We start from the raw sequence: 15,800 nt of genomic DNA on the forward strand, positions 1-15,800 counted from the left end.
TGTGCTTTCTTCATCGACGGTCTGCTCAGAAGCAAAGGTATCTCACTTGATACAACATCCGTGCTAATGAAATGATTCACTCTGGCAATATTGCAAGGGATCACCACTCTTTTCAGCGACTTCAGAGTATTATCATCCCCAAGCTTGAAACTTGTGGAACTTTCAAATTCCTTAACCTTGTTACGATTTTCAGCATTCAAGGAGTCCAGGTAACATTTTAGCCAGTCAATTCCACACACAGTAGATGTGCAGCCACTGTCCAATACAGCACAATTGAAGGATTCTGCAACCAACACCCTCATTACCGGTGTAAAACTGCTTGTTAATAGGACAATGCCTTCTTTCTGGTCACTATCTTTTTCCTCTTCTGACTCTTCCGTGTCATGTGTCGCTTCAAACACTCTATTATAATATGTTGGACAGTTGAAAGCATAATGGTATTGCGAGTCACATCAAAAACATTGATTTATCATGCCCCGTGCATTTCTGGGGTTCATCTTCCTATTGTAGTTTCCTACTGGGTTTCTGTCTTCATAATTTTCGGGTCCTGATCTCCTTCTATAGTCTTGGAACCTGTTCGTAGTCATACGATTTCACCACCCTGTTAGTAGTGTATCTTCCATATTCTGCTTTATTGCAGGCTGACCTATTTGGGTCATCAGAGCAATTGGAATCGAATGTTTCCCCAGAACTTTTTTTAAAGCTTCTGTCATTTGATCGAATAAGGTATCTTTATCCGCAAACTTAACTCCTGCAAAACCAGGAGCCTATCCATGTTGCTCACTCTAGCACAGTCAAGTAATTTAAAGGCCAACACAGACTGTGGAAATTCCATGTTGTGTTTCTGAAGCCTTTTATATAGTCTGCCAAATTCCATTATATAGTCTTCAATGGAGAAATCCTCTATTTTCTGGAACCTATCAAAATCCGACCATGCTTCATACGCACTTAACAAGTCATCCTTTTTATAAATCTTATCCATATAATGTAATAGAGTCTGCAGACCTTCTTCTGAGTCTAACTCTTCCAATTCCAGCTCAGAAAGCACTTTGCTCCGGATTGTACTGTCATAAGATAGAGAAAGAGCCAGTGCCATACCTTGTTTTCTCTTTCTCAAGGCAGTTACTTTAGTCCACATAACTGCTGCATTTCTCCATTGGTCGTACGATTCCCTTTCAGAAAATAAGGTGGGGTAGTCATATCCGGCCATCTTTATCCTAGGTTCAGCCATATATCTTTTTTTTTCTTCTCACTCACTCCTTGGTTTGGTCTGGAAAAGTTGTATTTTTCAACCCTTCACATTTGCACAGCAACCATCCTCTGCTGTTGTATAAAGAGTCAAAGATTCTGCTCCTATTCACAAACACCTTTATTTTACTTTAACAGACTCTGCACAAAACTCTATCATCACTTAACCTGACACAAAGGTCACCTGAAGCCCCTTTACATATCAGTGTCAATTATTGGATACTTAACATAAATGAGACAACTAATTGGAATGTCTCTTAACCCATTACTTAACAGGTAAGTCCAATGCATGATCTGTAGACTCTGCCATATGCGGGGCATGAGTTGCTTGGAGGTATGGATAGGTGAATTGTTTGGATGTTTGCGCACTCTCTCCATCAACTCACCTTCACCTCTACCTGCTCCTGACAAAGTATCTGTGCTTGCATCATAGAATTCCTGAAGTGTAAAAGGAGGCCATTTGGCCCATCGAGTCTGCACCAACCCTCTAAAAGAGCATCCTACCTAGGCCCACTCCCCGGTCTATCCCCAAAATCCCAGTTAACCTTTCCTAAGGAAAATTTCCTAAGGAAATTTAGCATATTGGAGGCAATGAATTTTGCAAGGCATGCAGCTGGTAGGACGAGAATATTTGTTTTCCAAGTGTTCAGTCAAAGACCCATTTTCTCAAATGCTTTCTGAGTGAATGCACATAAAAGCCTCTTTGCATGCACAAGCTCAATGACTGAAGATGGAGTGATTTTGGTTTTGGAAATAAGTTGAGCAGTCATGTCCTGGTGAAGTTATTAGGACAAAGGGCAACATTGTTAACAACCTTGAAAATTTCATCCAAAGATTGTTGAACAGCTTTTTTGTCTTCTGTTGGTAGACCTCCTTGTAGCAGTTAATTCTATCATTGATGTTAACTTTGAAGCTGTGTTCTGTGTTTGGATCAAACTCAGTAAAGATTTCCATTGCTGATTCGATGTTGGGAAGCTCTTAACAATTGTTTGTTGTTAACATTGCAGGGGCTAGTGTCTCAACAGTGAGTTTTTCTTGTTCATCTTGTTTTTCTAGTTGCATCAAATCACCATTTGACAACTTTTCTCTTGGGACATGAACAATTCCACCACACCAGATTCCTCCATCACTTCAAAGCAAAGCTTCCTTTGCTAAGGTGATGATCTGCTGCTGAACTTTGGGGGCAGCCTCATGAAACTTTCTCTGAGGTTGCTCCCACATTCAGGCCATGCTTTTGTCACACCTCATTCAGGCATGACAATGTAACGTCATTCTGTGAATCAGCAATATTGTCAATACTCTTGAGGATATAATTGATATGCCAAACTTCCCTGATGGCTTATTCTCACCATACTGTTCCTTGATGAGCTGAGAGAAAGTATAATGTAAATAATAAATCTTATTATTGCTGTTCCCGCCTGATCCTTGGATTGAGCAAAGAAGCTCGAATGTTCCCCCAGTATCAACTGCATATTCTCCAGCCTCAAAACACTTTAAAACCTCTAATTTAATTTCTAAAGTGATATTTTGCTTTTTCTATTTGTAGCATCAAATTCACTGCCATAACTCACTGAACATTTTTGACTCATGTTTATTGAAGCAATAAATTATCTGCATACTTAAATCACAAGCTTCAAATGACACCAAAGTGGCGACTCTGCCTCCACCAAATACAAAGCCACATATGGGCCACACCTCGACCTCCAAAATCAACAGAAGCTTGCAGGCTCAGTACAACAGTGACGTCCAGGCAGAATGCCATAATTCAGCCTCCCCTGCAAGCAATTAGGTCTTGTACTGTGCAGTATTTTTCTGCTGAGCAAATGACAGCAATCCTACCTCAATGCCTCTATCTCCCACAACAAAAAGGTGCTGCTGAAATCATGCGACAGTGGCCCTCTCTATGTGCAAGCAGCGTAAGCCATAACTTTCAGTGGATTCATTCTCTTTATTGCAGATCCGTCATTAAAGCAACAGTATCCAATGATTTACTTTACTGGCCTTTGTCCAATATCTTTTAATTCATTTGGTGATCAAAAACCTATCAATCTCAGTTTTAAAATTAACAATGGATCTAGCGTCAATTGCCGTTTGCGGAAAGGAGTTTCAGGCATCTACCACCCTTTGTGTGCATAAATGTTTTCTAATTTAAATTCTGAAAGGTTTGGCTCTAATAAGATCTGCTCCCACTCAATTTCTCAATTTCTACACCAGCAGTGCTTCCAGGGGGCGATGTGCAACATATGTGATGTCTCTCAGGTTGCGACACAAGTGCATAAAGGTGATGACTTGTGCCCCATTTAGTTGTGCTAATGATTTATCCACTTCACCATTGATGAAGACAGTTTTAGGAGCTGAAGTGGAGCGATGCCAGGATCCGAGGCAGGAATTGTAAGATGGATGGAGTCAGCACTGTCAATATAGGGGCGGGATTCTCTGACCCTGGGCTGGGTCGGAGAATCGCCGTGGGGGAGGCGCGTTTCATGTGACGCTGCTCCGACGCCGGTCCGCTGATTCTCTGGTCACTGGAGAATCGGCGGCATTGGCGCCGGCGCAGTCGGCACGGCGCCAGTCGGGGGCCGCTCTACGCGCCTCCCCAGAGATTCTCTGTGCGCGATGGGCTAAGTGGCCGCCGAGATAGGCCGAGTCCTGCTGGCGCCGTTCACCTGTGGTCATACCCGGCGGGACCTCTGCGTTCATCCTGCGGGGGCGGCCTGGTGGGGGGGGGGGGGGGGGATCCGACCCGGGGGGGGGGGGGGCCTCCATCATGGCCTGGCCCGCGATCGGGGCCTACCGATCGGCGGGCCGGCCTCTCCTGGTGGGGGCCTATGTCCCTCTGCGCCGGGCCCCTGCAGCTCTCCACCATGTTGCGTCGGGGCCGGTGCGGAGAAGGCAACTAGTGCGCATGTGCGAATTTACGCCGGCCGTAGCGCGCATGTGCAGACTCGCGGCGCCCGTTTGACGCCGGTGTCGGCAGCTGGAGTTGCGTGAGTCGCTCCAGTGCTGTGCTGGCCCCCTGAAGGGCACAGGACCGCTGCTCCTAGGGGCCTGTTGACGCCGTCGTAAAACGCGACGGCATTTACGGCGGCGTCAACACCTAGCCTTAGGATCAGAGAATCTCGCCCAGGGATCCTGAGCGTTGGATTGAGGTTGTTGCGTGTTGGAGGTAATAGTCATTTTCAAAGAGGGGAGTTGTTTTCAGTATGGCGGCAGATCCACAGTCAGGTTTGGTATTCGAAGATCTCATGGGGGGTGGGGGGGTAATGCATGGACAGAAGCAAGGGTTGGAGGGTGGGGGGGAGGGGGAGGGGTTTGTAGGGGGGTGGTATTTGGGATCAGAGTGGACATTTGGATGGTTGCCTGTGTTGGCATGGGGGTGGGGGGCACATGCAATGACCAGGGAAATCGTAATAGGATCCAATGTAACAGAGGAAAGAAGAAAGGTTGTATTGGTGGGGTAAGTGTGAGAGTAACAGGAGGATTGTGGAAGGCACAGGAATGGGTCTCAAAAGTTACATGCACCAGGCATTTCATGTTAAATGCAGCTTATTTGAATGTACGCTGGATTAAAGTGGGAGAGGTCAGGCCGCATTGCGGAAGAAAGTGACAGAGGCATTTAACTGGTTGTGCACAAAGGTGTTTAATAGGTTTCACAATCCCCCACTCTCCTGATGGTGCCACCCCCTTCTCCCCGGTGCCTTCAGTGATCCTCAACGTGCTTGGCTCTCCTAACTCTACCGATACATCTTGGTGTTTTCCCAGAATGCACACCTGAGGTGGAGGCAGTCAGCTGCTTACCTCATCCCATAGCCTTCGATGCCGCTGCCGGCTGACCTCTGGGGGCTCTTGAGGCCTGAGGGCTCCTGCGTACTTGCGAGCGGCTCATGCTCAGCGGTGCCACCATATCCCATATGCTGACTGCGAGTCACAGCCTCATCAGATTGTTGGAACTCGGGGAGCTGGTGGCCACCGTTGCCACTCCATGGGACTGGTTCGGATTGGCACCCAGTGCCCCCTCCTCCCGGTCAGTTCCCATAGGGCCCTGGGGTTCACCTTGGGACAGAGGGGCAGCTAGTTTGGGCCCCGGCTGCCCCTGCATCACCTGGCTCTGCCAGCCCTGGCAGTTTCCCAATGTCTGCACCACAGTGTTGACAACCTCGGCAATGCTCCTCAGTGACCGGGCCATGCTCTGCAGCGCCTCGGCAATGCCCACCAGTGATTGGGACAGGCTCCGCAGCGCCTCGGCCATTCCCACCTGAGAGCGGGACATGTCCCGCAGAACCTCATCAAGGTCAGCCTGGTACTGGGTGACATCCCCCAGCGAGTCGGACACTCTGCCGAGACCCTCAGCCATGGCCATCACCGACTCCGCAACGCCTTGGACACCTTCACTAATGGTTCCGACGTCATGCACCAGGCTTTCCACTGCGGTCGCCACCCTAGCAGTGTTGGCCTAGGTGCCTCGCATAGTGCCGCCATCTCCTGAAATGAAATGAAAATGAATGAAATTTGCTTATTGTCGCAAGTAGGCTTCAAATGAAGTTACTGTGAAAAGCCCCTAGTCGCCACATTCCGGCGCCTGTTCGGGGAGGCTGGTGCGGCTATAGCCTCTGTGACTCCTCCAATCGGTTATGGAACTCCTGGAGCGACACCGACATCTCCCCCTGAATGCCCCGGCTGCTCCCTATTGTCTACATCAGCTCCGAGTACCTCTGTACCACAGGCTCAGCATCAGGCTGGGACCCAGCTGGGTCCTGGGAACCAGCAGCCCTCCAACTGCCGTCTTACCTGGGGGTTACTGCCTCCACCAGATGTGCATCATCAGCAGTGGTGCTCACCAGATTGTGCCCCAGAACCCTGTCCACTAACATGTCCCAACGAGGTGTGTGTACCTGCGCTGGCGGAGGATGGGGATGACAGCTGTGCCGTGACTATGGTTGCATCCTCGGAGCTCTCCTCCGAGGTGTTCTCCTCAGAGTCAGGAGAGGGGGCCGCCGGGATGGGCCGGTACCGTCGGTAGATTACCTGCAAGAGAATGGGCATGTGGTCAGTGGGAGGGATAGGTCAGTCAGTAAGGCAATAACCATGCACGTTTGACAGGTCATCTGGGTGGAGCCAGGTGGTTCCTCACATCTGCGCCATCCTCCGCATGGGTGACCGATCTGTCCTCGCCCAACACAGTCATCTCCATGGCCCGCTCCTCAAAGAAGGTGTGGACTCCGACACACCTCTGTCAGTCTGGGCCCTCTCCCGATGATTATGGGAGGGTTCTTCCTGAGGAAACACAGAGGGGGCATCATTAGCGACACGCATGGTTCACAGTGTTAGGAGGGGGGTTGAAGGGAGGGTTGGGGAGGTGGTGTGAAGGGAGGGTTGGGGTGGGGGAGGGGGTGGAGGGAGGGTTGGGGGTCACACGGGGAGTTAGGGGTTGGATGCTCCCTTGTGGGGGGAGGATGGGGGCTTTGGTGTTGATTCACTTGTACTGCCCGGTGTAGGTCATTGACCTTCTTGCGGCACTGGAAGCCAGTTCTCCTGGTCACAATCACTGAGCTGACAGCTGCTGCCACCTCATCCCAGGCAGCACTGGCTGCCGTGTGGCTAATTCTCCTGGACCCTCGGGGGAACAGGACATTCCTCCAGGCCTCCACTGTGTCTAGGAGCCTCCCGAGGTCAGCATTCCCGTAGCTCTGGGCTGATCTCCTCGGCGCCATTGTTGTGAGCTGGCTGGAGTTGGCTGAGCAAGTGCAGCTTAAGTGCTGCTTGACGTTAGCGGTGAGCGGCCAAATCAGCTGGCGAGCCTTCATTTGCGGAGTGAAGCCCGTGAGGCCTCATTAAGTGAACCAATTAACGTTGAACTAGGTTGCCGGCATCGCAGGGCCGAGCACCGGGAAGCGCGCGGCAATTCCCGCTCGCTGCCACACTTAGAGATTTTTCCAGAGAATTGCGTGCTTAAAATTTTTAAAACATACAATACACATAAAGTGATGTAACCTGCAAGACTATGGATCAGGTGTTAGGAGGTGGGTTAGAATGAGTGGTTAGCAGGCTTATTTCTGCGCAGGCGCGGGGATTCCCTTCTCCGCGCCAGCCCCTGGGCAATATGGCGGAGCCCTACAGAGGCCTGGCGTGGATTAAAGTAGGCCCCCACGGAACCAGCCCACCCGCCGATGGGTAGGCCCTGATCGCGGGCCAGTCCACCGTGGGGGCCCTCCCCCGGGATCGGATCCCCCTGCCTCCCTTCAGGAAGGCCCTTGCACACTTCCAGGTCCCGCCGTGTGGGAGGTGGGTAATCTACGCTGGCGGGACATGGCCAAACTTCTCGGCCACTCGGCCCATCGGGGCCCGGAGAATCGCCGGGGGGGGGGGGTGCTGCTTTCAACGGCCCCCGACCGGCATGGCGGCGATCCCGCCAGCGCCCAGAAAACAGCGGCGGAGAATGGGGAAGCCGGCGTCGGGGCGGCGGGTCACGAATCTCGTCGGGTCGGAGAATCCCGGCCCATGGGTTTAATGGTCTCTTTCTGTGCTGTAACATTTCCATGGTTCCATATTCTATTGGGCAGAGTGCAAGGAACCTAACTCCAACCCGCCTCAGATGATGAGGATTTGTCAGATCATGAGCAGGAGGCCATAAATCCAATTGGCAGGACATGGACAGATGTGCAGAGATGCCAATGACAAACTATTTTAAGCAAGGTTCTCACAATACTCATACATCTTTTTATGACCACAGCAGATGTTGTTTGCTGAGCAAGCCAAATCCCAGAGGGAAACCTGTCTTACTGAGCACAACGTTTTTCAATATTCTGAAAACCAAGAGAAATCTACTGATCCCAGAAACATAGAATTCCACTGTTTCTACCTTATTATTGAACATTATACCAACCACATACAATACAGACATAGCATGAGACCGTAGATGGAACAATCTCTCTCCATGTTCTGCTACCATGTGATCTTACATTGCTGATGGTATAGGCGCTACAATTATATATTTAACATTAACTCTTTTTTAAAAAAATGGCACTCATCATCCTAACTATGGATGAAGCTATACATTCAAATGCCAAAGACATGACAGAACTCATGGAGTGAATGGTCACCTCCATAGCCCATGTAATCCAGAGTGTATCTGACATATTTCCCCTAACCTCTGCCGCATGTCCAACAGGCTTCTTGCTGCTGTGACCAGAGTCCAGTCATTAGAGCTGGGCTTAACAGCATCTTGATCCCTAGCAGTCCTCTGATCATCTAAGGTCACGGCTGTTGCACCCTCCCGCATCTGCTGGGCTCTCATTCACATGTTGCTTCAAAGTGCATACAAAAGTGCAAAAGGCATTGGCTTCAAATCTCATGCGGCACTCAGGCTAATCACACGTTCACACCTCTGGCGTAGCAGCCCACTTGCACCGTACATTATTGATGACCACTCAAGAGATGCATTTTGAAATATGTCATTGGCACTTACCTTTGTAGATCAGAGCAGATTTTTAACCTGTTTCCTGCACTTGACCCATTTATCATTCCAAATTGTTCACCACCTCTTCAACCTCTCTTCAGGCTGCATTGGGCTGGCAGGAGGGCCTTCTGATCCCATCTGCATGAAAGATCACCTCCTGCCTTGTCCTGAAACCCTGAAAGCCTGCAGGGGGCATCGCTGAACTGTGGCGCTGGCCTGGTTGAAAGGTCAGGTATCGGGTCTGGTTGGGCCTTGGGATTAAACTCAGATGAATATAGCACTCTTTAGCACTGTAGTGCTCTGGCTGTAATCAAAGCCATCCGGGTGCAACTTCAGGAATGGCTCAGTCACTGAAATACTTCTGAAGTGTAACCTCGGTAGAAACTGTGGGAACCAATTCTAATTCTCTTCCCCCACCTGGTGAGGCACTAAGACATATATGAGTCCATTTCCACAGCTAGTAATTCCCGAATAGGTCACTAGTCTGTTGCCAGCGGCTTATAGCTTGAGAGGCCCCACTGCACATCAAGCCAACCATGTTATGAACGCACCTTCCTCAGCCTTCAGGTCCTGGGGTGGGTCTCAAACCCATAACTTCTGGCTCAGAAGTAGAGTCACTACCACAAACCTTCTGGGAGCCAATTAGCAACCCCCCACAATCAGCAATGTGATAAGTATCAGGTAATATGTCTTTGATGTTGATTCACAGATTCATGTTTGCTTGGATAGCAGGGATAATTCCTCTGCTCCTCTTCAAAATAGTATTATGGGGTATTTTACATCTTTTAAATAATTTATAGGAAGCAAAGGGTGAGGGAAAATATTTTTTTCTCAGATTAGAGAAAATTTGGAAGTGCTTGGTCCATTTATGTACTTGTATTAGAACATGGGCTAAGAAAGCGTGATGTCAGAATATGCTGATAATTTTTAAAAACAGGATTTTTAAAAAGCACGGAAAACAGTAAAATATTTTAGGAGAACATTCAAAATAATTTGCAAAAGGAGTAAAAGTGATGTGAGGAAAAATGTTTTCACTCAGTGGATGGTTGGAGTCTGGAACCAACAGCCTGAACGGGTGGTGGAGGCAGGTTCAATCGAGGTACTCCAAAGGGGATTGGATTGCTATCTGAAAAGAAAGAATGCGAAAGGTTACAGGAAGAAGGTGGAGCAGTGGGACTAAATAGAATGCTCTTTCAAAGAGCCAGTACAGATTTGATTAGCTGAATGGCCTCCTATACTGAAACGATTCTGTGATAAGCTCAATTGGTAGACATGTGACAGATGCAAGTAAAGGGGAGATGTAGAAGATCAGAATAGAAGAAAAGAAATACACTTTCCTTTTCTTTTTAATTTTTCCAATTAGGTGGCAATTTAGCTTAGCCAATTCACCTACTCTGCACAACTTTGGGTTGTGGGGGTGAGGCCCACGCAGACACGGGGAGAATGTACAAACTCCATACGCACAGTGATCCAGGGCTGGGATCGAACCCGGATCCTCGGCACGGTGAGGCAGCAGTGCTAACTACTGAGCCACCGTGCTGCCCCATGGGTACATTTGGAAAGAAAATGAAAAGTGTGAATGAACAGCAAGATAAACCATAACAAGAGCCTACCAAGTTTTGTGTTTTGTCTTTACATAGCACCTTAACATTGAAAAATGACATAAGACATTTGATTTTTACATAAACAAGCAAGTATGCCATGGGCGGGATTCTCCGGTCTGCAATGCCGAAATCATGTTCGGCTATTGGCCGGAGAATCCTCTTTGGTGCTAAAATCGGGGGCGGTGCTGCTTTTGCGATGCTCCGTCCCCTCCAAAACACGAGTACGCCGTTAGGATAGCCTCAGGACGTCACCTGAGGTCCTCCCCCGATGGGCTGAGTTCCTGATGGCATGAGACACGTGTGCTATTTTTTTCTGGGAATCCAGCGTGGCGGCTGTGGACTGAGTCGAGCGCCGCCACAGTCGGGTAGGAACCGTTCCGCGGGCAGGGGAGACTTTGGCGGAGGCTGGGGGCACTGGTGGGGGGTGATCGGGGGGGTGGCGAGCCTGGTCAAAAGGGGGCATTATTTGGCAGGCCTGGTCCGGGCGCAGCCAATGCCAGGTTGCACTGCACGGCCGCTGCAGGCCGCCACCGTGCTCATGCTCGGCCATGGACCCGGCAATTTTCCGGCCATATCCGCAGCTACAGCCGGAGGCTCAGCGCTGCGTGCCTGATACACCCCCCCCTTCCCCCCACCAGACGGAGGATCAGTGCAGCCTTTGCGCGTTTTGTTGGGCGTAAAACTCCACTGATCCCACATCAGCGTCAGCACTTAGTCTCCCAAACGGAGAATCCAGCCCCAGATCTACTGCATTTTTTCAATCTGCCCATTCAGTCACTTCAAAAGTATCCATTATGCCATCAAACATGGCATACACATAACAAATCTATGTTTGCTGTTCTGGATCAGCTCATGCATTTCCAAATTATCAATAATTTTATGGATTCTATACGTTTTCTCACAATTAACACTAGACTAACCCTTCACACCATTTGCAACCTGGTAAATTAGTGTTCTTAGCTCCAGCTTTTGTTGTTTCTTTCCATTGAAACTTTTAATGAGATAGGAATGAATAAATATTATGCCTCACTAAACCAGTAAAGTAAATGCACCCATATTTTATGATGGCATTTCTCCTAAAATATATACTTGATTTTACTGTACACAAAGATTTTGGTGGCTTATTTCTGCCAGAAAGTAGAATATTACATCTTACAGCCACAATTGTATTTCAGCCCTTACATACCTACTGTAGCAACTTCAGTACAATACTGAGGGACCAGTGCTTTGTAAGTTTATATGAAATTTTAAACGTTATCTGTTTGTCTTTTCAGATGAACATTAAGGACCCTACGCCTGAAAACTGCCCTGGCCAACATTCTTCCCTGGACCCTCAGCATAAAAATGTAATTCAACACATTTGCTGTCTGTGGAACACTTTTGATTACAAACTATCTGCCAGATTGCCTACAAAGAAAATTTATTCATTCATTGCGAAGCACTTTCAGTTGATCCCAGGACAAAGAAACAATCAATGCAGTTTTTTTTCTTTCTGCTCAATCTGATTTATTAATACAAAGAATAATACAGCACAGGAACAGACCCTTCGGACCTCCCAAGCCTGCGCTGATCACGTATCCTATCTAGACCAACCGCCTGTATCCTTCTACACCCCGTCTGTTCACGTGCCTATCCAGATACGTCTTATAGGTCGCTAATGTATCTGCCTCAACCACCTCACCTGGCAGTGCATTCCAGGCCACCACCACCCTCTGTGTAAAAAAACTTCCCCCGCACATCTCCACTGAACCTTTCCCCCCTCACCTTGAACTTGTGCCCCCTTGTAATTGTCATTTCTGTCCTGGGAAAAAGCCTCCAACTGTTCACCCTATCTACCCCCTAATAATTTAATAAACTTCTATCAGTTCGCCCCTCAACCTCCGTCTCTCCACGGAGAACAATCCCAGTTTATTCAATCGCTCATCGTAGCTAATACCCTCCATACCAGGCAACATCCTGGTAAACCTTTTCTGTACTCTCTCCAAAGCCTCCACGTCCTTCTGGTAGTGCGGTGACCAGAAATGTGGCCTACCAGCGTTCTATATAATTGTAACATAATTTTCGAGCTTTTATACTCGATACCCCGTCCTATGAAGGCAAGCATGCCATATGCTTTCTTTACCACCATTTCCACCTGTGCTGCCATTTTTAAGGATTTGTGGACCTGCACACCCAGATCTCTGTGTGTCTCTATGCTCCTGATGGTTCTGCCATTTATTTTATCGCTCCCACCTGAATTGGATCTACCAAAATGCATCACCTTGCATTTGTCTGGGTCAAATTCCATCTGCCATTTCTCTGCCCAATTTTGCAGCCTATTTATATCCTGTTGTATTCTCTGATAATTTTCATCACTATCCGCAACTCCTGCAATCTTAGTATCATCCGCAAACTTGCTAATCAGACCTGCTACGTTTTCTTCCAAGTAATTTATATACATTACAAAGAGCAGAGGTCCCAGAACTGATCCCTATGGAACACCACTAGTTACAGACCTCCATTTGGAAAAACACATCCTCTGTCTTCTATGGCCAAGCCAGTTCGAGATCCATCCAGCTAGTTCACCTCTGACCCCATGTGATCTAACCTTTTGAACCAGCCTGCCATGAGGGACCTTATCAAATGCTTTACTAAAGTCCATATAGACAGCCCTTCCCTCGTCAATCCTCCCTCGTATAAAACCATGCTGTCTGTCGCTAATAAGACCATTCACTTCCAAATGTGCATAGATCCAGGGCGCGATTCTCTGCTCCCGCGACTAAGTGCCCACACCATCGTGAACGGCGTTGAGGTTCACGACGGCGCGAAACGGCCCGATCTCGTTCGATTCAGGGCCCGAAAATGGGCTAGGATCGGGGCCGCGAGAAACTCGGGGGGCGTATCGCTAAAGCAGCGTCGTCAGCGCGCGCCAGGCATTGGCACCACATAAAAGCGGCACCGCGTCATCCGCCGCCTAACTGGTGTCACCCGCGCATGCGTGGTTGCCGTCCTCCCTGAGGCCGCCCCGCAAGAAGATGTTGGATGGATCTTGCGGGGCGCGGAGGAAAGGAGGTCCTCCTTCAGAGAGGCTGGCCCGCCGATCGGTGGGCACCGATCGCGGGCCAGACCCCTTTTGAGTGCAACCCCGGTGAAAGAACCCCCCTCGCCCCCCTACAGGCCGCCCCCCCCCCCCCAGTGTTCCCGCTCTGTTCCCGCCGGCAGCAACCAGGTGTGGATGGCGCCGGCGAGAAGCCGTCGTTTTGGGCAAGCCGCTTGGCCCATCCGGGCCGGAGAATAGCGGGTGTAGCGGAGAATCGCCATTTTGGGTGTCCCGGGCGATTCTCCGGCCTGTGCCGCACAGAACTCGACGGGGCCATTCCCGCCGCTTGGGTGCATCGCGGGAGGGCGTCGGACCGGCGTCGCGGGGAAAAATGGCGCACCAGGCGATTCTCCAAACCGGTGCAGGAGCGGAGAATCGCGCCCCCTATCTCTGAGAATATTTTCCAACAATTTCACTATCCTTGACATCAAGCTCACTGGCTTATAATTACCTGAGTTATTCTTGCAACCCTTCTGAAATAACAGGACAACATTAGCTATCCTCCAATTCTCTGGGATCTCACCTGTGGCCAATGAGGATACAAAGATTTCTGTCAGAGGCCCAGCAATTTCATCTCTTGCCTCCCTCAATAATCTGGGATAGATGCCATCTGGCCCTGGGGATTTGTCTACCTTAATGCTTTTTAACACACCCAACATTTCCTCCCTCGTAATAACGACCTGTTCTAAAGTATTTACACATCCCTCTGAGACACCACCAATCTACATCAATGTCCATGTCCTTTATTAATACCGATGCAAAATACTCATTAAGGACCTCACCTACTTCCTCTGGTTCTATAACATAATTTCCCTCCTTTGTCCTTGAGTGGGCCAACTTTTTCTCTAGTTACCCTCTTGTTCCTAATATACAGATAAAATGTCTTGGGATTCTCCTTAATCCTGTCTGCCAAGGACATTTTGTGACCTCTTTTTGCCCTCCTAACTCCCTGCTTGAGTTCTTTTCTACTTTCCATGTATTCCTCAAGTGCTTCATCTGTTTTTAGTTGTCTGTACCTCACATATGCATCTTTTTTCCTTTTGACAATATTCTCAATTTCCCTGGTCATCTGTGTTTCCTGAATCCTGCCTTTCCTGTCTTTCCTTTTTCCCGGTACATGCCTGTCCTGCACTCTCATCAACTGCTCCTTAAAAGACTCCCACAGGCCAAATGTGGATTTACCCTCAAACAGCCTCTCCCAAACAACAGCCTCCAAATCCTGCCTAATCTGCTTGTAGTTAACCTTCCCCCAATTTAGCACCTTAACCCTAGGACAACACTTGTTCTTTTCCATGAGTATCCGAACGCTTACGGAATTGTGGTCACTGTTCGCCACATGTTCTCCCACTACAACGCTAATGACCTGGCTTTCACTGACCAGGTTTTCGGTTTTGGTTCCAACCTATCTCAATGTAAAACCTTTTACTTGACTATCATCACAAAGGGCTGGGATTTTTATGAGGTGCCATGGTGTCCAAACTCCATTATTAAAAAGTTGGAGGGGGGAGTCTGCCCAATGCTGAGAGAAATGTTAATTGACTTAAGATGAGACTTGCATCTGTTTCTCAGTAGGAGGTCCTGCCTCAGAGATTTGTCAGCCAATCCGATTGGGTGACAACTCTTAAGTCCCAGCCATGCCAGCCTGTAGCCATGGCCACTGCTGAGACTACAGGCAGTCCCACCAACCTGAGGAGCCCAGGCAAATCTGGGGCAGGTGGCCCATGGAATGGGGGTCTGGGGTTAAAGAATAGAAAGACTTTTGGGCAGGAGTGCATCCTATGTGCCCAAGGAGCCATCAAAGCGGGTTCCCACCCAGCCCCTGCAACTAAATATAGATGGCAACAGGATAAGACCCTTAAGTGACCATTGATTGGCCACTTAAGAACTTCAATAGGACCAAGAACAGGCACATTAACCCCATAAAATTTCAGGCAGTCCGGCGGGGGGGGGGGGGGGGGGGGGGGCGGGGGGGGGGGGGGGGGGGGAGAATATGAGGCAGAAGGCCACCTGTTGAATTTACTGCCCCGCCACTTTCAAACTCATGGGTTGAGGGCACATAAAATTCAGCCCAAGGAAAACATACTCCCTTTGGAAATTCAATGGGCAAAAGTTAAAAATGTGAAAGTGTTAGTTAACTCAATGGTTCAAGCACATTGGAGTATATTGCTATGGGATTCAGGCTGAATTTTCCCACTCCATGGACCCATTATTTGTAAAGCATACAGTCCTCAGACCTACGACGCAGTTGGTTCCTGAAAACCATGTTGTAAGTCAAAACATCATAAATCGGAATAGATTTTCCTGTAGGAACAATGGTAAAAATTGGGGATAGGTTCCTGAACCAAGGCAGGCAATCACTCGAAGGTGATCTGGCAGTGTTAAGTGCTCTCAACTCTTTCCCTGTCGAGTCACT

General features: G+C 48.8%; 1 protein-coding gene across 3 annotated transcripts in view; it reads left to right on the forward strand.

Moving 5' to 3' along the window:
* The window catches only part of LOC140410637 (sterile alpha motif domain-containing protein 12-like), a 122,572-nt gene extending 107,245 nt beyond the window's left edge, over window positions 1-15,327 (forward strand). For all 3 annotated transcript variants that reach the window (XM_072498999.1, XM_072498998.1, XM_072499000.1), the window contains exon 5: window positions 11,583-15,327. In XM_072498999.1, the coding sequence (XP_072355100.1) occupies window positions 11,583-11,593 (11 nt within the window). In that variant the 3' untranslated portion in view covers window positions 11,594-15,327. The remainder of the gene's footprint in view (window positions 1-11,582) is intronic.
* The last annotated feature ends 473 nt before the right edge of the window (window positions 15,328-15,800 follow it).

This window comes from Scyliorhinus torazame, chromosome 4 (assembly GCF_047496885.1).
Source record: "Scyliorhinus torazame isolate Kashiwa2021f chromosome 4, sScyTor2.1, whole genome shotgun sequence".
NCBI lineage: Eukaryota > Metazoa > Chordata > Chondrichthyes > Carcharhiniformes > Scyliorhinidae > Scyliorhinus > Scyliorhinus torazame.